The sequence below is a fragment of the Podarcis erhardii genome, assembly GCF_964252035.2.
Source record: "Podarcis erhardii genome assembly, chromosome: 15".
NCBI lineage: Eukaryota > Metazoa > Chordata > Lepidosauria > Squamata > Lacertidae > Podarcis > Podarcis erhardii.
In genome coordinates this window covers 9,034,497-9,050,074 of record NC_138505.1, presented here as the reverse complement: position 1 = coordinate 9,050,074, position 15,578 = coordinate 9,034,497, and the positions used below count along the sequence as shown (strand labels likewise).

General features: G+C 47.0%; 1 protein-coding gene and 1 long non-coding RNA gene across 4 annotated transcripts in view; one reads left to right on the top strand and one right to left on the bottom strand.

Annotated features, from left to right (window-relative positions):
* TDRD10 (tudor domain containing 10) overlaps positions 1 to 15,578 on the bottom strand; it is a 37,152-nt gene that overhangs the window by 12,055 nt on the left and 9,519 nt on the right. For 2 of the 3 annotated variants that reach the window (XM_081841167.1, XM_081841166.1), the window contains exons 3-8: positions 10,616 to 10,644; positions 10,259 to 10,335; positions 7,615 to 7,676; positions 5,574 to 5,644; positions 2,368 to 2,518; positions 1,188 to 1,230 (exon numbers count right to left, since the gene is read on the bottom strand). In XM_081841167.1, the coding sequence (XP_081697293.1) occupies positions 1,188 to 1,230; positions 2,368 to 2,518; positions 5,574 to 5,644; positions 7,615 to 7,676; positions 10,259 to 10,335; positions 10,616 to 10,644 (433 nt within the window). Of the gene's footprint in view, positions 1 to 1,187; positions 1,231 to 2,367; positions 2,519 to 5,573; positions 5,645 to 7,614; positions 7,677 to 10,258; positions 10,336 to 10,615; positions 10,645 to 11,940; positions 11,997 to 15,578 lie in introns of those variants that run through there. The other variant, XM_081841168.1, reaches the window with a different exon arrangement.
* LOC309330159 lies at positions 6,174 to 6,861 on the top strand. Its single transcript, XR_014151326.1, has 2 exons — positions 6,174 to 6,422; positions 6,573 to 6,861. It is a non-coding gene; the product is annotated as an uncharacterized lncRNA (long non-coding RNA).

Sequence of the window (15,578 nt, the reverse complement as noted above, 5' to 3'; positions counted from 1 at the left end):
TGCATAGTGCGTTTTCTTAATTTTGAGTCCCAAAAAATAGTGGGCGTCTTATACACAGGGGACTCTTATACATGGAAAAATACGGTAATTATTATTAATTAAAGTTATATACCACCCTACATCTGTAAATCTCAGGGCAGTTCACAACATAAAATTACAAAAGAGGCAGGTGCACAGACTTTTGTTTGTGGTGTGGTGTCTGAGCAGAGCCCTTCATCTGATAAGGTGAGCTCCAATTCATCGTTGTTGCAATTACACAACAACAATATGCCCTTCACCCTAAGGTCCCAGGGTGAGTTGCAACAATTCAAAACAGCTTACACTATCGCAAAACGACTTAAATCAAAATGAAAAAGCGTTTAAAAAACAACTCAAAGGCACAGGAGTCTTTGAGTTACTTTTTTAAAGAAAAAAATATTTAAATTTGTTGGTTTGGGTTTTTTTACAGGTGCCATAAGAGACCATTATCATTAATTATTATTACTACCCCCCCACCCTAAGGTGCCATGCATGAGTCACAACATTAAAGCACAGTGTTAAAAACAGTTTAAAACAACTTAAAGATAAAGGTAAAGATAAAGGGACCCCTGACCATTAGGTCCAGTCGTGGCCGACTCTGGGGTTGTGGCGCTCATCTCGCTCTATAGGCTGAGGGAGCCAGCGTACAGCTTCCGGGTCATGTGGCCAGCATGACTAAGCCGCTTCTGGCGAACCAGAGCAGCGCACGGAAACGCCATTTACCTTCCCGCCGGAGTGGTACCTATTTATCTACTTGCACTCTGAGGTGCTTTCGAACTGCTAGGTTGGCAGGAGCAGGGACCGAGCAACAGGAGCTCACCCCGTTGTGGGGATTCGAACTCCCGACCTTCTGATCAGCAAGTCCTTGGCTCTGTGATTTAACCCACACCCACTACAATCCTCCAAGTGAGGTGGGTCCTAAAAACACACACATCAAGTGTCAAAAGCCAGGGTAAAAAAAGTGCGTCCAGGTAAGCGTGTGTTAAATAAGTTTTAAGTTTACAATATCATTCTCATTTCATTTGGCCTGAAAATTTGATTTCTTCGCCCAGCGAGGAAATCACTGTCATTTTGCAGGGTGGGTGGGGGAGAGTGGAAAGCTGCCCTGAGCCCCCAGGATATAGCAGGGAGGAAATAAAGAGGGGAAAAACCCCACGGGTGTAACATACCACACTTGGGTCCGGTCTCTTCCCAAGGGATGGGTTCCAAATCCTGCAATGAAACGTGAGGTTTGGAGCCCCGTCATCCAGAAAAGGAAAAACACCTAACACCTATCGGGAAGCGCTTATTGCTCAGTGGGTAGAGCAGCAGGTCACGAGTTCAAATCCTGACATTTTTAGGTAGGGCTGGGAGAGAAGGACCCTGGCTAAAAACCAGGAAGAGAGCTTCTGCCAGTCAGTGTAGACCAGGCTTCCTCAACCTCGGCCCTCCAGGTGTTTTTTTGGCCTACAACTCCCATGATCCCTAGCTAGGACCAGTCGTCAGGGATGATGGGAATTGTAGTCTCAAAACATCTGAAGGGCTGAGGTTGAAGAAGCCCAGTGTAGACTATGCCAGTCAGTCAGTTTTATTGCACATAGCCAAAGGCTACCACAATGTACACAGAATCATTCAACAATTAAAAAAAACTTAAAACATTTATGTTATCAAGACATTACCTACTCTAAACAGAGCTATAAAAGTACCTTAATATACAAATTAAGACATTAAACAATAAAACAATAAACAATTGTTTAACAATAAACAATAAAACAATAAAACAATAAAATTATTAAAATTATTAAACAATAAAATAAGCTAAAATTATCACATGGCCACTAATATATTAAAAAATGATGTTAATTAATACAGTGTGCAATTATATTCGGAGTTTGGTGATAAGGATAAAATATAGCATGATATAGATAGGGTCAAATAAATTCATCTCCTCTACAGTTGGTGGCTCCTTGGCTATATAATTTGCTCTAATTTTCCTAGCGGCAGTTGCAAAGAGTGCTACACACCAGATCACATACTTATCTGTGTCTGCGAGGAGATATAAAATCATGTCAGAGGGGTTTTGGCCAGGGGACCTTGTCATTATAAAGTAAAGGGACCCCTGACCGTTAGGTCCAGTCGTGACTGACTCTGGGGTTGCGGCGCTCATCTCGCTTTATTGGCCGAGGGAGCCGGCGTACAGCTTCTGGGTCATGTGGCCAGCATGACTAAGCCGCTTCTGGCGAACCAGAGCAGCACACGGAAACACCATTTACCTTCCCACCAGAGTGGTACCTATTTATCTACTTGCACTTTGACGGGCTTTCGAACTGTCATTATAGATGATGCTAAAAGAGAGGCAGGAATATTTACCGGCATCTCTGTGTCCGTGTTTGTGGGCTCGCGGACCCTCCTGTCCTCCGCAACGGCCACTGTTATGCGTCGCCCGTGAACCAGGCTCCCGTTCATCCTCTTGATGGCAAGCTTGACCATGTCGGCGGACGCCAGCTCCAAAAACCCAAAGCTGCGGAGAAGGAGAAGCGACATCAGCTGTTGCGCCATGTTGGCATTTCAATCTCTCCAGAAAAAAAGAGAGCCAGGGAAGGAGAATCGCTCAGCGTGGGCTAAAGACACGGGCTACATGCCCTTCCGTAACCACACGCCAGTGGTGGGCAGGGCCAGGGGCAAAAGTGGGAGGGGCCACCGAGTATATACAGTGGTACCTCTGGTTGCGAACAGGATCTGTTTCAGTTGGCAGCCCGTTTCCAGGATCGGAGCGGTGGTATTTTAACTCTGTTCCCTCTCTCCTGCAGGTATACTCAGTCCAAAACTTTCCCCCCTCTTCTCCTGCCACCAAGGGGGGTTTAGTATTTTTTACCGATGGAAATTTAGTCCTTTCCAATAGGCTTTCCGAGGCTTCAGCTTGCATCCTCATTGCTTCAATCTATTTACAAAAGGGGAAGGTGGACTTCCTGTTTTAGACCTCCCCGTTTCGACACCAAATTAAAGACGTTTAAAAATCCAATTCTCCGCTCTATTCATGGGTAGTTGCTTTAAGATCAAATTGTCCACAGGAAAAAGTCAGTGCTCTCCGGCAACAGCAATGCGGCTTCGCTCCGTGGAAGAAGCAGTCAATTCGAAGCACCGCGCCGCTCACCCCACGTCGCTCCGGATCCCCGAAACCGGGTTTCCCCGCGAGTAGGGGAGGCGCAAAAGGTGCCAGCCAAATCCCTCGTTCACAGGCTTCACCCGCCTGTGATTTTTAGTGGGTCTCCGCCTTCGCCGTGGCGGCCAGACCCAGATTTCCACGAGGCAAATTCCTCCCGATCAGAGGAATTCAGCCATTGCCGGAGGCGCCAACAGGATCTGTTTCAGAGCCCCGTTCGCATCCTGAAGCGAACGCAATGCGTGTCTGGCAATTCACCGCTTCCACGCATGCATGTGACGTCATTTTGAGCACCTGCGCATGTGCGAGTGGCAAAACCCGGAAGTAACGCGCTCCATTACTTCCGAGTCGCCGCGGAGCACAACCCGAAAAGGCTTAACCTGAAGCGACTTCAACCTGAGGTATGACTGTATGGTTTACAAGTCCCAGCCAGACAAAAGCAAGCATGGATGGTACGAAGCAGGTGAGGCGTGGTCTAGGGAGAGCTGCGAGGGCCAGATCGGTCGGCCTCAGGGGCCACAGTCCTCCCACTCTTGGGGGAAAGTGGGAAACAGCAACCTAGTGGGGGCAGCAGGAGGCGTCCAAGTCAAAGGAGGTGGAGCCAGATAAAAGCAGGAGGGGGGCAAAGACCCCCAAAGCAGGCGGGGTATAGTCTCTCCCCATTCTCTTCCTTCATCCTTCATCTGAGCATCACCACAGATGGAAGGGAATGCATTCAGCCCCCCAGGCTATCCGCCCATAATGGGAAGATCTCATAGAATCATAGAATCCTAGAGTTGGAAGAGACCACAAGGGCCATCGAGTCCAACCCCCTGCCAAGCAGGAAACTCCATCAGAGCACTCCTGACATATGGTTGTCAAGCCTCCGCTTAAAGACCTCCAAAGAAGGAGACTCCACCACACTCCTTGGCAGCAAATTCCACTGTCAAACAGCTCTTACTGTCAGGAAGTTCTTCCTAATGTTTAGGTGGAATCTTCTTTCTTGTAGTTTGGATCCATTGCTCCGTGTCTGCTTCTCTGGAGCAGCAGAAAACAACCTTTCTCCCTCCTCTATGTGACATCCTTTTATATATTTGAACATGGCCATCATATCACCCCTTAACCTCCTCTTCTCCAGGCTAAACATGCCCAGCTCCCTTAGCCGTTCCTCATAAGACATCGTTTCCAGGCCTTCGACCATTTTGGTTGCCCTCCTCTGGACACGTTCCAGTTTGTCAGTGTCCTTCTTGAACTGTGGTGCCCAGAACTGGACACAGTACTCCAGGTGAGGTCTGACCAGAGCAGAATACAGTGGCACTATTACTTCCCTTGATCTAGATGCAATACTCCTATTGATGCAGCCCAGAATTGCATTGGCTTTTTTAGCTGTCACGTCACACTGTTGGCTCATGTCAAGTTTGTGGTCAACCAAGACTCCTAGATCCTTTTCACATGTACTGCTCTCAAGCCAGGTGTCACCCATCTTGTATTTGTGCCTCTCATTTTTTTTGCCCAAGTGCAATACTTTACATTTCTCCCTGTTAAAATTCATCTTGTTTGTTTTGGCCCAGTTCTCTAATCTGTCAAGGTCGTTTTGAAGTGTGATCCTGTCCTCTGGGGTGTTAGCCACCCCTCCCAGTTTGGTGTCATCTGCAAATTTGATCAGGATGCCCTTGAGTCCATCATCCAAGTCGTTGATCTTCCTTCATCTCGCAATGAAGGAAGGTGAGGACAGGTGACCCCACCTAGGCCCGAAGTCACCCCCCCCACCAGGCCTCAAAACTGTCCAAAATTCCTTTTGTCTTCTAAAAACCCACAGCTACAGCTTTTCTGTGGATTCTCACAAGATGCTGGTACATAGGCAAAATGTTATTCTTTTATCAGCACGAGAAGGCTTCAAAAGGCTAATGAATAGGCTCTGTCATTGCCAAGAATACTCAGGCCTGAGAACTGACTTTTATCTTATTCTAGTTGCAACATCTGAACACTCTGAAACCCCTTGGCTTCTCACCCCCCCCCTTTCCTGGGAAGAGTCCACAATAGTCCCAAAACAGCTTTCTGTTCATGCTCAGAGGAACTCATGGGCAGGACTCCCGAGGGAGGAGAAAGGGGAGGTAACTGGAATGGAAATATATATTCTGTGCACATGACTGTGAACTCGTGCATGTTTTTGTGAGTTATCACACTTGCTCCTTCTACCAGTTCATGGATGGTAGAAATAAAAGCCTTTCCTCCGAAACTATTCCTTGAGTGTCTGTTGACTCCCATCTCCCTTTCCCGGGCGCAATATTTTTCCCACCCGAGGGCAAAGCCTCATAAGGCTACAGCAAGGCCAAAGAGGATCACCCTCGCGGGAGGGGGGACGTTCCCCAATCCCTGAACGGAGGGTTATCAAAGGTTTCTTCCAATACCTCCTGTTTAGAGCAGGGTGTACCTGGTAAAAGTTGTCTTGTGCTTCTTGACCGTCTTCACGCCAAACTCCCTGAAGGCGAGCGCTAACTCTGTCTAAGATAGAAACAAGAGGGGAAGATTCACAACGGGATAGACACCCCACCCCGAAAATCACTCCCGGGCTAAACCAAGAGAGATCCCTGCAGTTTAGTTACAGCACACAAAGGGATGTATTTAGAGAAAAGTCCCTGAGTTTCAAATCTAAGGCATTGCCTGCACGGTGAATTTAAAGCAGTACCGAGAACTTGAAACAGTCATGGCTTCCTCCAAAGGAATCCTGGGAGGTGGAGTTTTTGTTTAAGGTGCTGAGCGCTAGGTGACCCCCCCCTCACCGAGCTGCAATTCCCAAAGTCCCTTGGGAAGGACTGATCACTCGACTATTCACAGAATCAGAGTTGGAAGGCACCCAGGGGATCATCTAGCCCAACCCCCTGAAATGCAGGAAAATGCAGCTGGCCCTTACAGGGGTCGAACCTGCAACCTTGGAGTTATCAGCACCACACTCTAACCAACTGAGCTATCCAGTAATGCAACGTTAAGGATAATGGTAAAAATTTCCTTAAACGGGGATATTTACTTATGTTAAATTACTGTGTATTTTTAACATGGGTTTTTTCTCCCCTTTGGCAGTAGCCCTCGTGTGATTGGCTGAGTCACATGAGAGAGGCATTCCATTCCGTTGTGACTGTTATTCCAGTAACTGTCGTTTTTTTTAACTGCTTTCTGCTCCTCTCTGTGCGTATGTGAGGAGAATGGCTGCTCTGCTGAGGACAGTGTGTGTCCGTGTGATCTGTCTGAAGTGAAACTGTAGTCTTTAAGGCCTTTCTCACGGGTAGGAAGAGCATTGCTCCCGGGGAAGGGGTTAATTCAGAGAAAGAGTCTTTATTCCTGCTATCCGGAGTACCAGAAAGGCACCTGCGTGATTGATTCACAGCAAGCACACCTGAAAGCATTTTACAAAGAGTTTATATCTATTTTCCAGGTCCTCTTTCCCTCCCCTTTCCCAGGGATTCAGCCTCACGAGTTTTGCACACGTATGTTGGTAGAAACAATCTCCATTCATGATGCAGTATGGGCACCCAACCAAGTGGCCGTGATACATTGCTATGGACATCGGACTGGACCAAGTGATACGGCTAGAAAACAGAAACGTTAATTGGGAGAAACCTGCACAGGAGCTCTCGATAAGGAACAAAGTGAATAAGCATGAGATTGTAAATGTATTCTTCTCGGTTATATGTTTATAAAAGTAGAGTTCTTTTGAATATAAAGAGTCTGGACATTGTATAGTCTTTACAAAGAAGTTACCAATCACCTAGAAGAGTTATTTAGCTTCCTAGCTGTAAGCTACTGTGTTACTTTACATATCATCATACATTTATATATACACACAACATGCAATGCAGGAATCTTTCTGGCCAACGTGGAACTTGAACCCACAACTCTGACATTAAGCGTCTCCTGCTCTACCAACTGAGCTATCCCAGGGGATAGCTCAGTTGTGCATAGTTCTGCGAAGGGAACAGGGGTCTCCTAAACACTCTCAGCACCCTTAACCAACATCATTTCCCAGGATTCTTTGGGGGAAACTGTGACCCTTTAATGTGGCATGGTAGTGTTTAAGTACATAGTGCAGATGGACGGGGTGAAGGTGGGCTAGAAACTGGGGTGGGTGGAGCCTTCTGAGCCAGATTACGCCCACAAAGCTGTACCACATGACTGTGTCACATGACCACGCATGTCCTGGGTTGTAGACAGAGGTAACCTATGCCTGGGTCCCACCTTCTCGCTGGACATTTCCCTTGCCCAATATACATCCTTGTAAGAGAGACACATTTATGATGGGTGTGTTAGTTTAAAGAGGAGGGTTGTAGATGACAACTTAGGTGAAAACCAAAACGTGGAGTATCTAGACCATATCACAGACCCATTTTTCACGGCTTAATATACATCATGAAGAAAAAGGCAGTTGGCGGAAGTGTCCGCAAGAAATATATTCCGAAACAGAAAGCACCAAGCCTCACCTCCTTGATATCCAATGGGAGATTGCCGACAAAAAGTTCAGATTCTTTTTTCTTGAAGGACCCTGGAAGGAGAAAACCAAAGGAATTTTTGAGAAAGAGATGCCTCCCACTCCCCACAAATAAGGGGTTTGGTTTGCCACCCTAAGGCCTCATCTGCAATATACACATTTAAAGCAGTATCGTACTGCTTTAAACAGACGCAGCTTCCCCCAAAGAATCCTGGGAAACTGCAATTTGTTCAGGGTGCTGAGAGTTGTTAGGGGACCCCCCTATTCCCTCCCCCGAGCTACAATTCCCATAGTCCCCCGTGAAGAGGGATTGACTGATTAATCCACTCTGGGAATTGTAGCTGTGCCAGGAGAACTGGGGGTCTCCTAACAACGCTCAGCACCCGTAACAAACTACAGCTCCCAGAATTGTTTGGGGGAAGCCATGACCATTTAAGTGGTATTAAAGGTAAAGGGTCCAGTCGTGGCCGACTCTGGGGTTGCGGCCCTCATCTCGCTTTATAGGACGAGGGAGCCGGCGTACAGCTTCCGGGTCATGTGGCCAGGCTGACTAAGCCACTTCTGGCGAACCAGAGCAGCGCACAGAAACGCCGTTTACCTTCCCGCCGGAGCGGTACCTATTTATCTACTTGCACTTCGTGCTTTCGAACTGCTAGGTTGGCAGGAGCAGGGACCGAGCAACGGGACCTCACCCCATCGCGGGGATTCGAACCGCCGACCTTCTGATCGGCAAGCCCTAGGCTCTGTGGTTTAACCCACAGCGCCACCCGTGACCCTAGTCAGTCACTGTCAGAAGGATGTAGGACCAGATTTGGCCTAATCCCCTGTGAGGGATAAATGTCAGTTCCCAGGATTCTCTGGGGCGAAGCCACGCACTCTAAATGCGCATTATGCTGTGAATGTGGACTAAACTGGCACTTCCTCTGATGGGCTCTGGCTCCACCAATCGCCAGCTTTCGCTCCACCCACATTTGGGCTCCTTGCCTTGTGCCCCACCATCCACCCCTAGGATGTGGGGGGTGGAGAACTCGGACGTTGCGCAGCTGAGCACACTAACCCCCTCGCCCAGTAAAAATGGCTCCGGCACAAGCACAAAACCTCCAGCTGGCCTGCCTGCCACTTGTCGGCTGCTTTCCAACCTGCCTGCCCCAAACGAACAAAGATAATTCAGAGACAGGACACAGCTATAAATAACCGGACAATGGCTTTCTGACTTCTGACCCCAGTGAGGGAAGAAATGTTTGGCCGTAAAGGATTATGCCCTGTTCAGAAGCCTGCAGGCACATTGTGTGGAAAGAAAACCCAGCCGAGAGGGCTGGGAGGAGAAAGGAGCACCGAGGTTCCCGTTTTCCTGAAACGGGTGCCAAAGGAAAACACACACACACACACACACTCCTTAAAAACAGCCCAAGATTTTGCAGCCAGATTGGTTTGGGGCAGGGAACGGGGCATAAATCTCTGCAGGGAAACCAAAATGTTTTTCCTTTTTCTTTTTTAAACTTTATTCCAAAACCGAAAAAGAGTTACAAACATCTAATTCAAAATCCATATTTGTTTTGTAACATAAGCCTATTACATAGTTGAGCAAATTAAAATATACCTAATTACTGTATATAAATTCAATGCGATTAGAAATACAGTGGTACCTCAGGTTACATACACTTCAGGTTACAGACTCCGTTAACCCAGAAATAGTGCTTCAGGTTAAGAACTTTGCTTCAGGATGAGAACAGAAATTGTGCTCTGGCGGCGCGGCAGCAGCAGGAGACTCCATTAGCTAAAGTGGTGCTTCAGGTTAAGAACGGACCTCCGGAACGAATTAAGTACTTAACCTGAGGTATCACTGTATTATATTAGAAATAAAACAAATTCCTTCCAGTAGCACCTTAAAGACCAACTAAGTCAGTTCTTGGTATGAGCTTTCGTGTGCATGCACACTTCTTCAGATACACACACGAAAGCTCATACCAAGAACTGACTTAGTTGGTCTTTAAGGTGCTACTGGAAGGAATTTGTTTTGTTTTGACTACGGCAGACCAACACGGCTACCTATCTGTAACTTATATTAGAAATGTTTATAAATTCCCCTATACCCCCCACTCCCCTTCCCCCATGTGTGATCTCAATTTTTTTCCCTTCTTCCATCTTGTTGTGTTGTTGTAGTTTATTAATTATTCCATTTATTCCATTTATTCTTTTATTATTTCCTTGCTTACCCCTGCATGTTTTACACATTATCTATAAATATTCCAGTTCCGGAACCATATTGCTTTATTGGCCGAGGGAGCTGGCATGTGGCCAGCATGACTAAGCCGCTTCTGGCGAACCAAAGCAGCACACGGAAACGCTGTTTACCTTCCTGCCGGAGTGGTACCTATTTATCTACTTGCACTGCATGCTTTCGAACTGCTAGGTTGGCAGGAGCAGGGACTGAGCAATGGGAGCTCACCCCGTCGCAGGGATTCGAACCGCCAACCTTCTGATCAGCAAGTCCTAGGCTCTGTGGTTTAACCCACAGTGCCACCCAAAAGCAGTAAATAAGGAAATCCTCCACGCCGCAACACTGTGTTGCAGATGCCATTTGTTTATTACTCCCCAGCCCAAACATTTTCAAAAACTGAGCAGCACAAATTTACCAGGATGCCTTGGCGGAGCTGCTTTGACATGCTTCTTCAGAGTTTTGCCATTATTCCTCTCGTTGCCAGGGTTTGACCTGAAAACCAAGTTCAGAGAAACCTCAGATGTCATGTGTGTTGATAGAAGAATTATTTCCAAAGGGGAAAGAAATTGGGTAACACACATTCATCGCAGCAAAATTTGGCCTTTCTCGCACATCAACCTGAGTCATGGTTTATTAAATCATGACTCAGTATTATATGTTTCAACTCAAAAATCCACGTTTATTTGTAATCATACTAGCTCACATTCAGCCATTGCTTGGATATCTAAGGCCTTCTCTGAGCCACAGCTTATCTTCTACCCCAAATACTCACATCTTCAAAGGATCCATGGAGACATCAACCTGAAAAGGAGACCAGAAGTAATTATTATCAATTTAAACAACAACAGCAGCAACCACCAGGAAGAAATAGTTACTGGAATGGCCTTTCATCATTTTCCCCTCCAAGAGCAAATGTGAGTGGCACAGTGCCAATCATTTTGGGAGCAAAATGGAGCCACCAAAAAACAAGACAACATTTTCTAAATACTATGGGGTAAGGGCTCATTAGGTAAAAATATTTAACCTTGTGGTGGTTACTAACAGTCATTATGTCACCATAAAGTTTCAAAAATTTAAAAGGAAAAAATCCCAATAGTTAGCTTTGCAAGTATTAAGAAAGAAAACCCACAAAATTGCCTGACAACAACCTTTCAGGTTGTAAAAGAGATGTGAGGAATGTGTGGTCCTCCAGATGTTATTTAACTACAATTCCCATCTGGCCCAGGAAGCATGGCCTCTGTGTGTGGTCATATTGCAAATCGTAATAATGATCATCATAATAACCAAAATAACCATAATATCCTTTTCGTGGTACACATGTTTTACAAGCCCAGCATCTGGGCACAGCCTTAGCTCAGTTGCTTATTTTTGATCAGCTAATTAGAATAGCAGAATAAGAGAATTGTCGTTGGAAGGGACCCCAAGAGTCATCTAGTCTAACCAGTGGCGTAGCGTGGGTTGTCAGCACCCGGGGCAAGGCAAGTAATTTGTGCCCCCTAACCCGTGGATTTGCGCCCCCTAACCCGTGGATTTGCGCCCCCTAACCCTAACCCCCAGATGTTGCGCCCGGTGCGGCCAGCCCCCCCTGCACCCCCCACGCTACGCCACTGAGTCTAACCCCCTGCAAAACAGGAATCTGTTGCTCCAAACTGCATTTTTACTTTGTAGTGTTGCAACTCCCTCTGGGGCCAAAGGAACACCTCTAATGGGTCACAGGTTCTCCACCCTAAGCAATGGAGAGAGGGGGAAAGGGAGAAGGAAATAGGGTCGGGGGAGGGACTGGAGATAGAGCAGGAAGCAAGAAATTAGACTCCCCATGATCGTCCCCCTTCCAAGGCGAATTAAAAACAGAGATATCTAGCCATTTCAGGAGAAGAGGAACCCACAGCGTCAAGGGCCAAGGCAACCTCCCCACGCTTTCTCTGGGGCCATACCTGAGCCGCGCTGCAACGCTGGCAGGGCGGCGTGCAGACGCAGCTGCCGTGCGCGCTTCGAATCCGGAATCAATCCGCATTTCTCCGTCCCGCAGGACTTTTATTGGAAAGGGAGAGTTGCAAAACACGGATACCAGGGTGCCGTTTCGGTTAGCGCTCTTACCAGCAGGTCCCCCAGTCCTTGCTGGCTAAAGCGCAGCTGCAGCCCCCGCGCCATGTAATGCAAGCAAGGGAAGAGATTTTTAATACCGCCGCTCCGCTCCTTTTATTCAATTTAAATAGTGGCGCGACAGATCTTGCAGCTGTAATGGATTGCGGTGCGCCGGTTTTTTGTTTTGCAGAGGCGGGAATGTTTCTCCGCGCCGGAGTTTCTCGTGCAGGAAGAGCTACTTTGCAAACGAGAGACGTGCTTGCAAAAAGGAAAAGGAAGAAGTCCCTCCCCGCTCGCCAGGGCAATTTTAGATTATTATTTTTTTTTTGCGCGAGGGACGCGTGGCTTTTAAAAACTCTTAAATGGAGGTTTTTGCAAACGCGCCGTGGACCCAGTGAAATAATTTCGCGAGGCAGATCTGGGATCACCCAGCCGGGAAAGCATGAGACGCTTAAATCCCATGTTGAGTAAAAAATTCCTGTTTCGCAGGGGGGTTGGACTGGATGACCCTCGGGGGTCCCTTTCAACTCTGCAATTCTTCGATTCTAATTAGCCGATCAAAGCAAAGCAAACGAGCGAAGGCTGTGCACAGATGGCTTGGCTTGTAAAATATGCAGAGCACAATTCCAGAGCAGGCCTTTTAAAATCAAAGGCAGTGCCGGATTTATGTATAAACTAAACAAGCTATAGTTTACAGTGGTGTCCAAACTTTTTTTCAGAGGGCCAGACTTGATGAAGTGAAGGGCTGTGGGGGCCGGCCAAAGGGACAACCAAAGTTTTTGACCTTTTTTAGGATTGAAGTTGTTGAGGGTTGTTTTTTGTTTTGTTTTTACACCAGGAAATAAACTTCCAAAGGGGCCAGATCCAGATTAGGCCCCCCAAAACAGACTTTGGACATGCCTGGTTTAGGGCCCCTCTCTCTTGGGAGCCCCCGAAAAATTTAAAGGGGAAAAAACTGGATGTACATTTCTAAAATATAAGATAAAAAACAAATAAAGTAAAACCTACTTACAGCAATAGTGTTTTGTGTTGCGTAGATACTTATTAGGTCCATAAATGGTCATACAGCATATATTCAACACAAAAAAAGTGACAATTTCTTGTTGATCAAGGACAGCTGGACATATAAAGGGCCTCATTACCTTAGTAGCTTAGGGCCTCATCAAACCTAAACCCAGCCCTGCTCAAAGGATAATAATAATTTTTATACCTCAATCAAGGGTCACAGGGCACTTTACAATATAAAAACACAAAAATACATCCCATAGTAACAAATGAAAACAATAATCCTCACACATAGTTTAAAAGGCCACAGATTGTTTATGCAGCCCAAGGCCTGGGAGAAGAGGAAAGTTTTTGCCTGGTGCCTAAAGACATGTAATGAAGGTGCCAAGTGAGCCCCATTGGAGACAACAATTCACATATAGGGAGCCACTGCAGAAAAGGTCCTGTTCTCATGTTGCCACTCTGGACCTCTCACAGAGAAGGCACACAAAGAAGGGCCTCAGATGATGGTTGCATGTCCCAGGTCAGTGCATGCTTTTACTCGGGAGTAAGCCTCATGCGTGGCAGTGGGATTTGCTCCTGAGATTGTCGCTGTGCCGAAACCCAATTGGGTTTCCCAAATAAAACCATGCATAGGATCGTGGCTTTCCAAGACAGGATCCAGAATTCAGCAGCACGGTGGAATTTATAACAAGAAAACGTTGTGTCAGATTTCACCCACCCTGTCCCTCTTGCTTACTCGCGAGCAAGTTCTGTATAAAATGCATTCAACGTGCATTTAATGAGCATGAGTTCCCACAAAAAATCCTAACAGCTACCATTCCCAGCACCCTTAACAAACTACAGTTCCCGGGATTCTGTAGGGGCGAGTCATGTCCTTTAAATGTGCATCGGGTGTGCTTTAAATGTATGCAGCGGATGACAACATTTTGTTTTTAAATAGCACTTTTGGAGTCCCCAGTCTGGGCTCATTTGTAAAAGCTCCCTCCTTATCTTTCTGCATTACAGTCTGTGGCGGCGGCCAGGAAGAATGAATATGTACAATGCTTTGAATAAATATGCATATTTTAAAACACGAACCACTTAGGAAAGAAATTAATATGCTGGTCCCTTTACTATGGTGATTATCAATGGCTAGAGATGGATGTGTTTTTACAGAGATTAACAGGCTGCTATAGACAGAGATTTAAAAAGAAAACAATCTTTAGAGCTTGCTCTTCATTGAATCTTTTCAATCCCAGAGCAGGGAACAAAGTATTAAAAAATTAGGGGTGGGGGTGGGAATGGCAATATGCAAAACTTTTGATAGCATGTAAGACGGATCCAATAAAAGACAAAAATAACCGTGCTGTCGTAAGGTAAACAAGCAAAACTACAGTGTCAAAAATGAAAATTTCCAGTTTAAGCAAATACGTAAGTAACAAGAAACAAACACAATATATTGGGAGCCTTTTGTGGTTTACTGGTTCAAGTGTGTTGGACTAAGAACCGGGAAATGGATGGACAGACAGATCTGTACGTGGATGTGTGGACACATACAAATCAGTCCATTCATTCCCCCCCACCATACACTGGAGCGGCTGGGGCAACCCAGTCAGATGAGTGGGGCAGCGGCGTAGCGTGGGTTGTCAGCACCCGGGGCAAGGCAAGTAATTTGCGCCCCTAACCCCTAACCTGCCGCCGCTGCCAGCTTCTTCTTGCTGCTGCTTGGGCTGGGGTATTTACGGTAAGGTAGCCACGGCGGTGGCGGCGGGTCCGTGTCAGGTGATCTGAAGCGAGTTGCCGCTGGCGCTGCCGCCCAAACGACGCCGCTTGCCCGGAGGAGGAGGAGGGCAGAGAGGCGAGGAAAATGCAACATGGCCCAGCAACTGCAGCTGCAGTGGCGGCGGGGCTGTGAGGAGGGGCTGCCTGGCGCGCCCTCCGCGGCGAGCGCTGAGAGCCGCTGCCTGCCGGACGCCTTCAGCCCGGACGCGCACACAGCTCGTCGGTCCCGCAATACATGGGGCTCTGCTACAGCCTGCGCCCGAGGCTCTTCGGCGACTCCGGAGGCGGTGAGCGCGCCCCCCCCCAGATGTTGCGCCCGGTGCGGCCAGCCCCCCCTGCACCCCCCACGCTACGCCACTGGAGTGGGGTACAAATAATAAAATGACGATTATTATATGAATAAACAGACACATGCATCTGAATGGATGGAAATGGAAGACTGGAGAGGTAGATTTGTATGTGGGTGGATGGGCAGGTACGAATCTGTCTGTGGCTGGATGGATGGATGAATTGGTATTGTACCTCGATCAATGGGCATGGACGGACGGTTAGACCAATTTCGACATGGACGGCTAGAGGCAGACCTAGACATGGAGGGATGTGCGAACACAGACATGGATGGATAGACAAACAGAAACATATATGGATGACCGACAGACATGGACATGGGGGGACATGGATGTATAGACAGACTTGTATAAACATGACTGGACCAGGTGAATAGACAGAAAGTCAAACAGGGGGATGTTGAAGAGGCAGACATGTTGCATTTAGACAGACGAAAGGAAGAAAGTGTAGATATATATGAGCGTGATGAAATATATATGTGGATGGATGGAATATATCTGTATGGAAGAACACATGAATATTTGTACATGAAG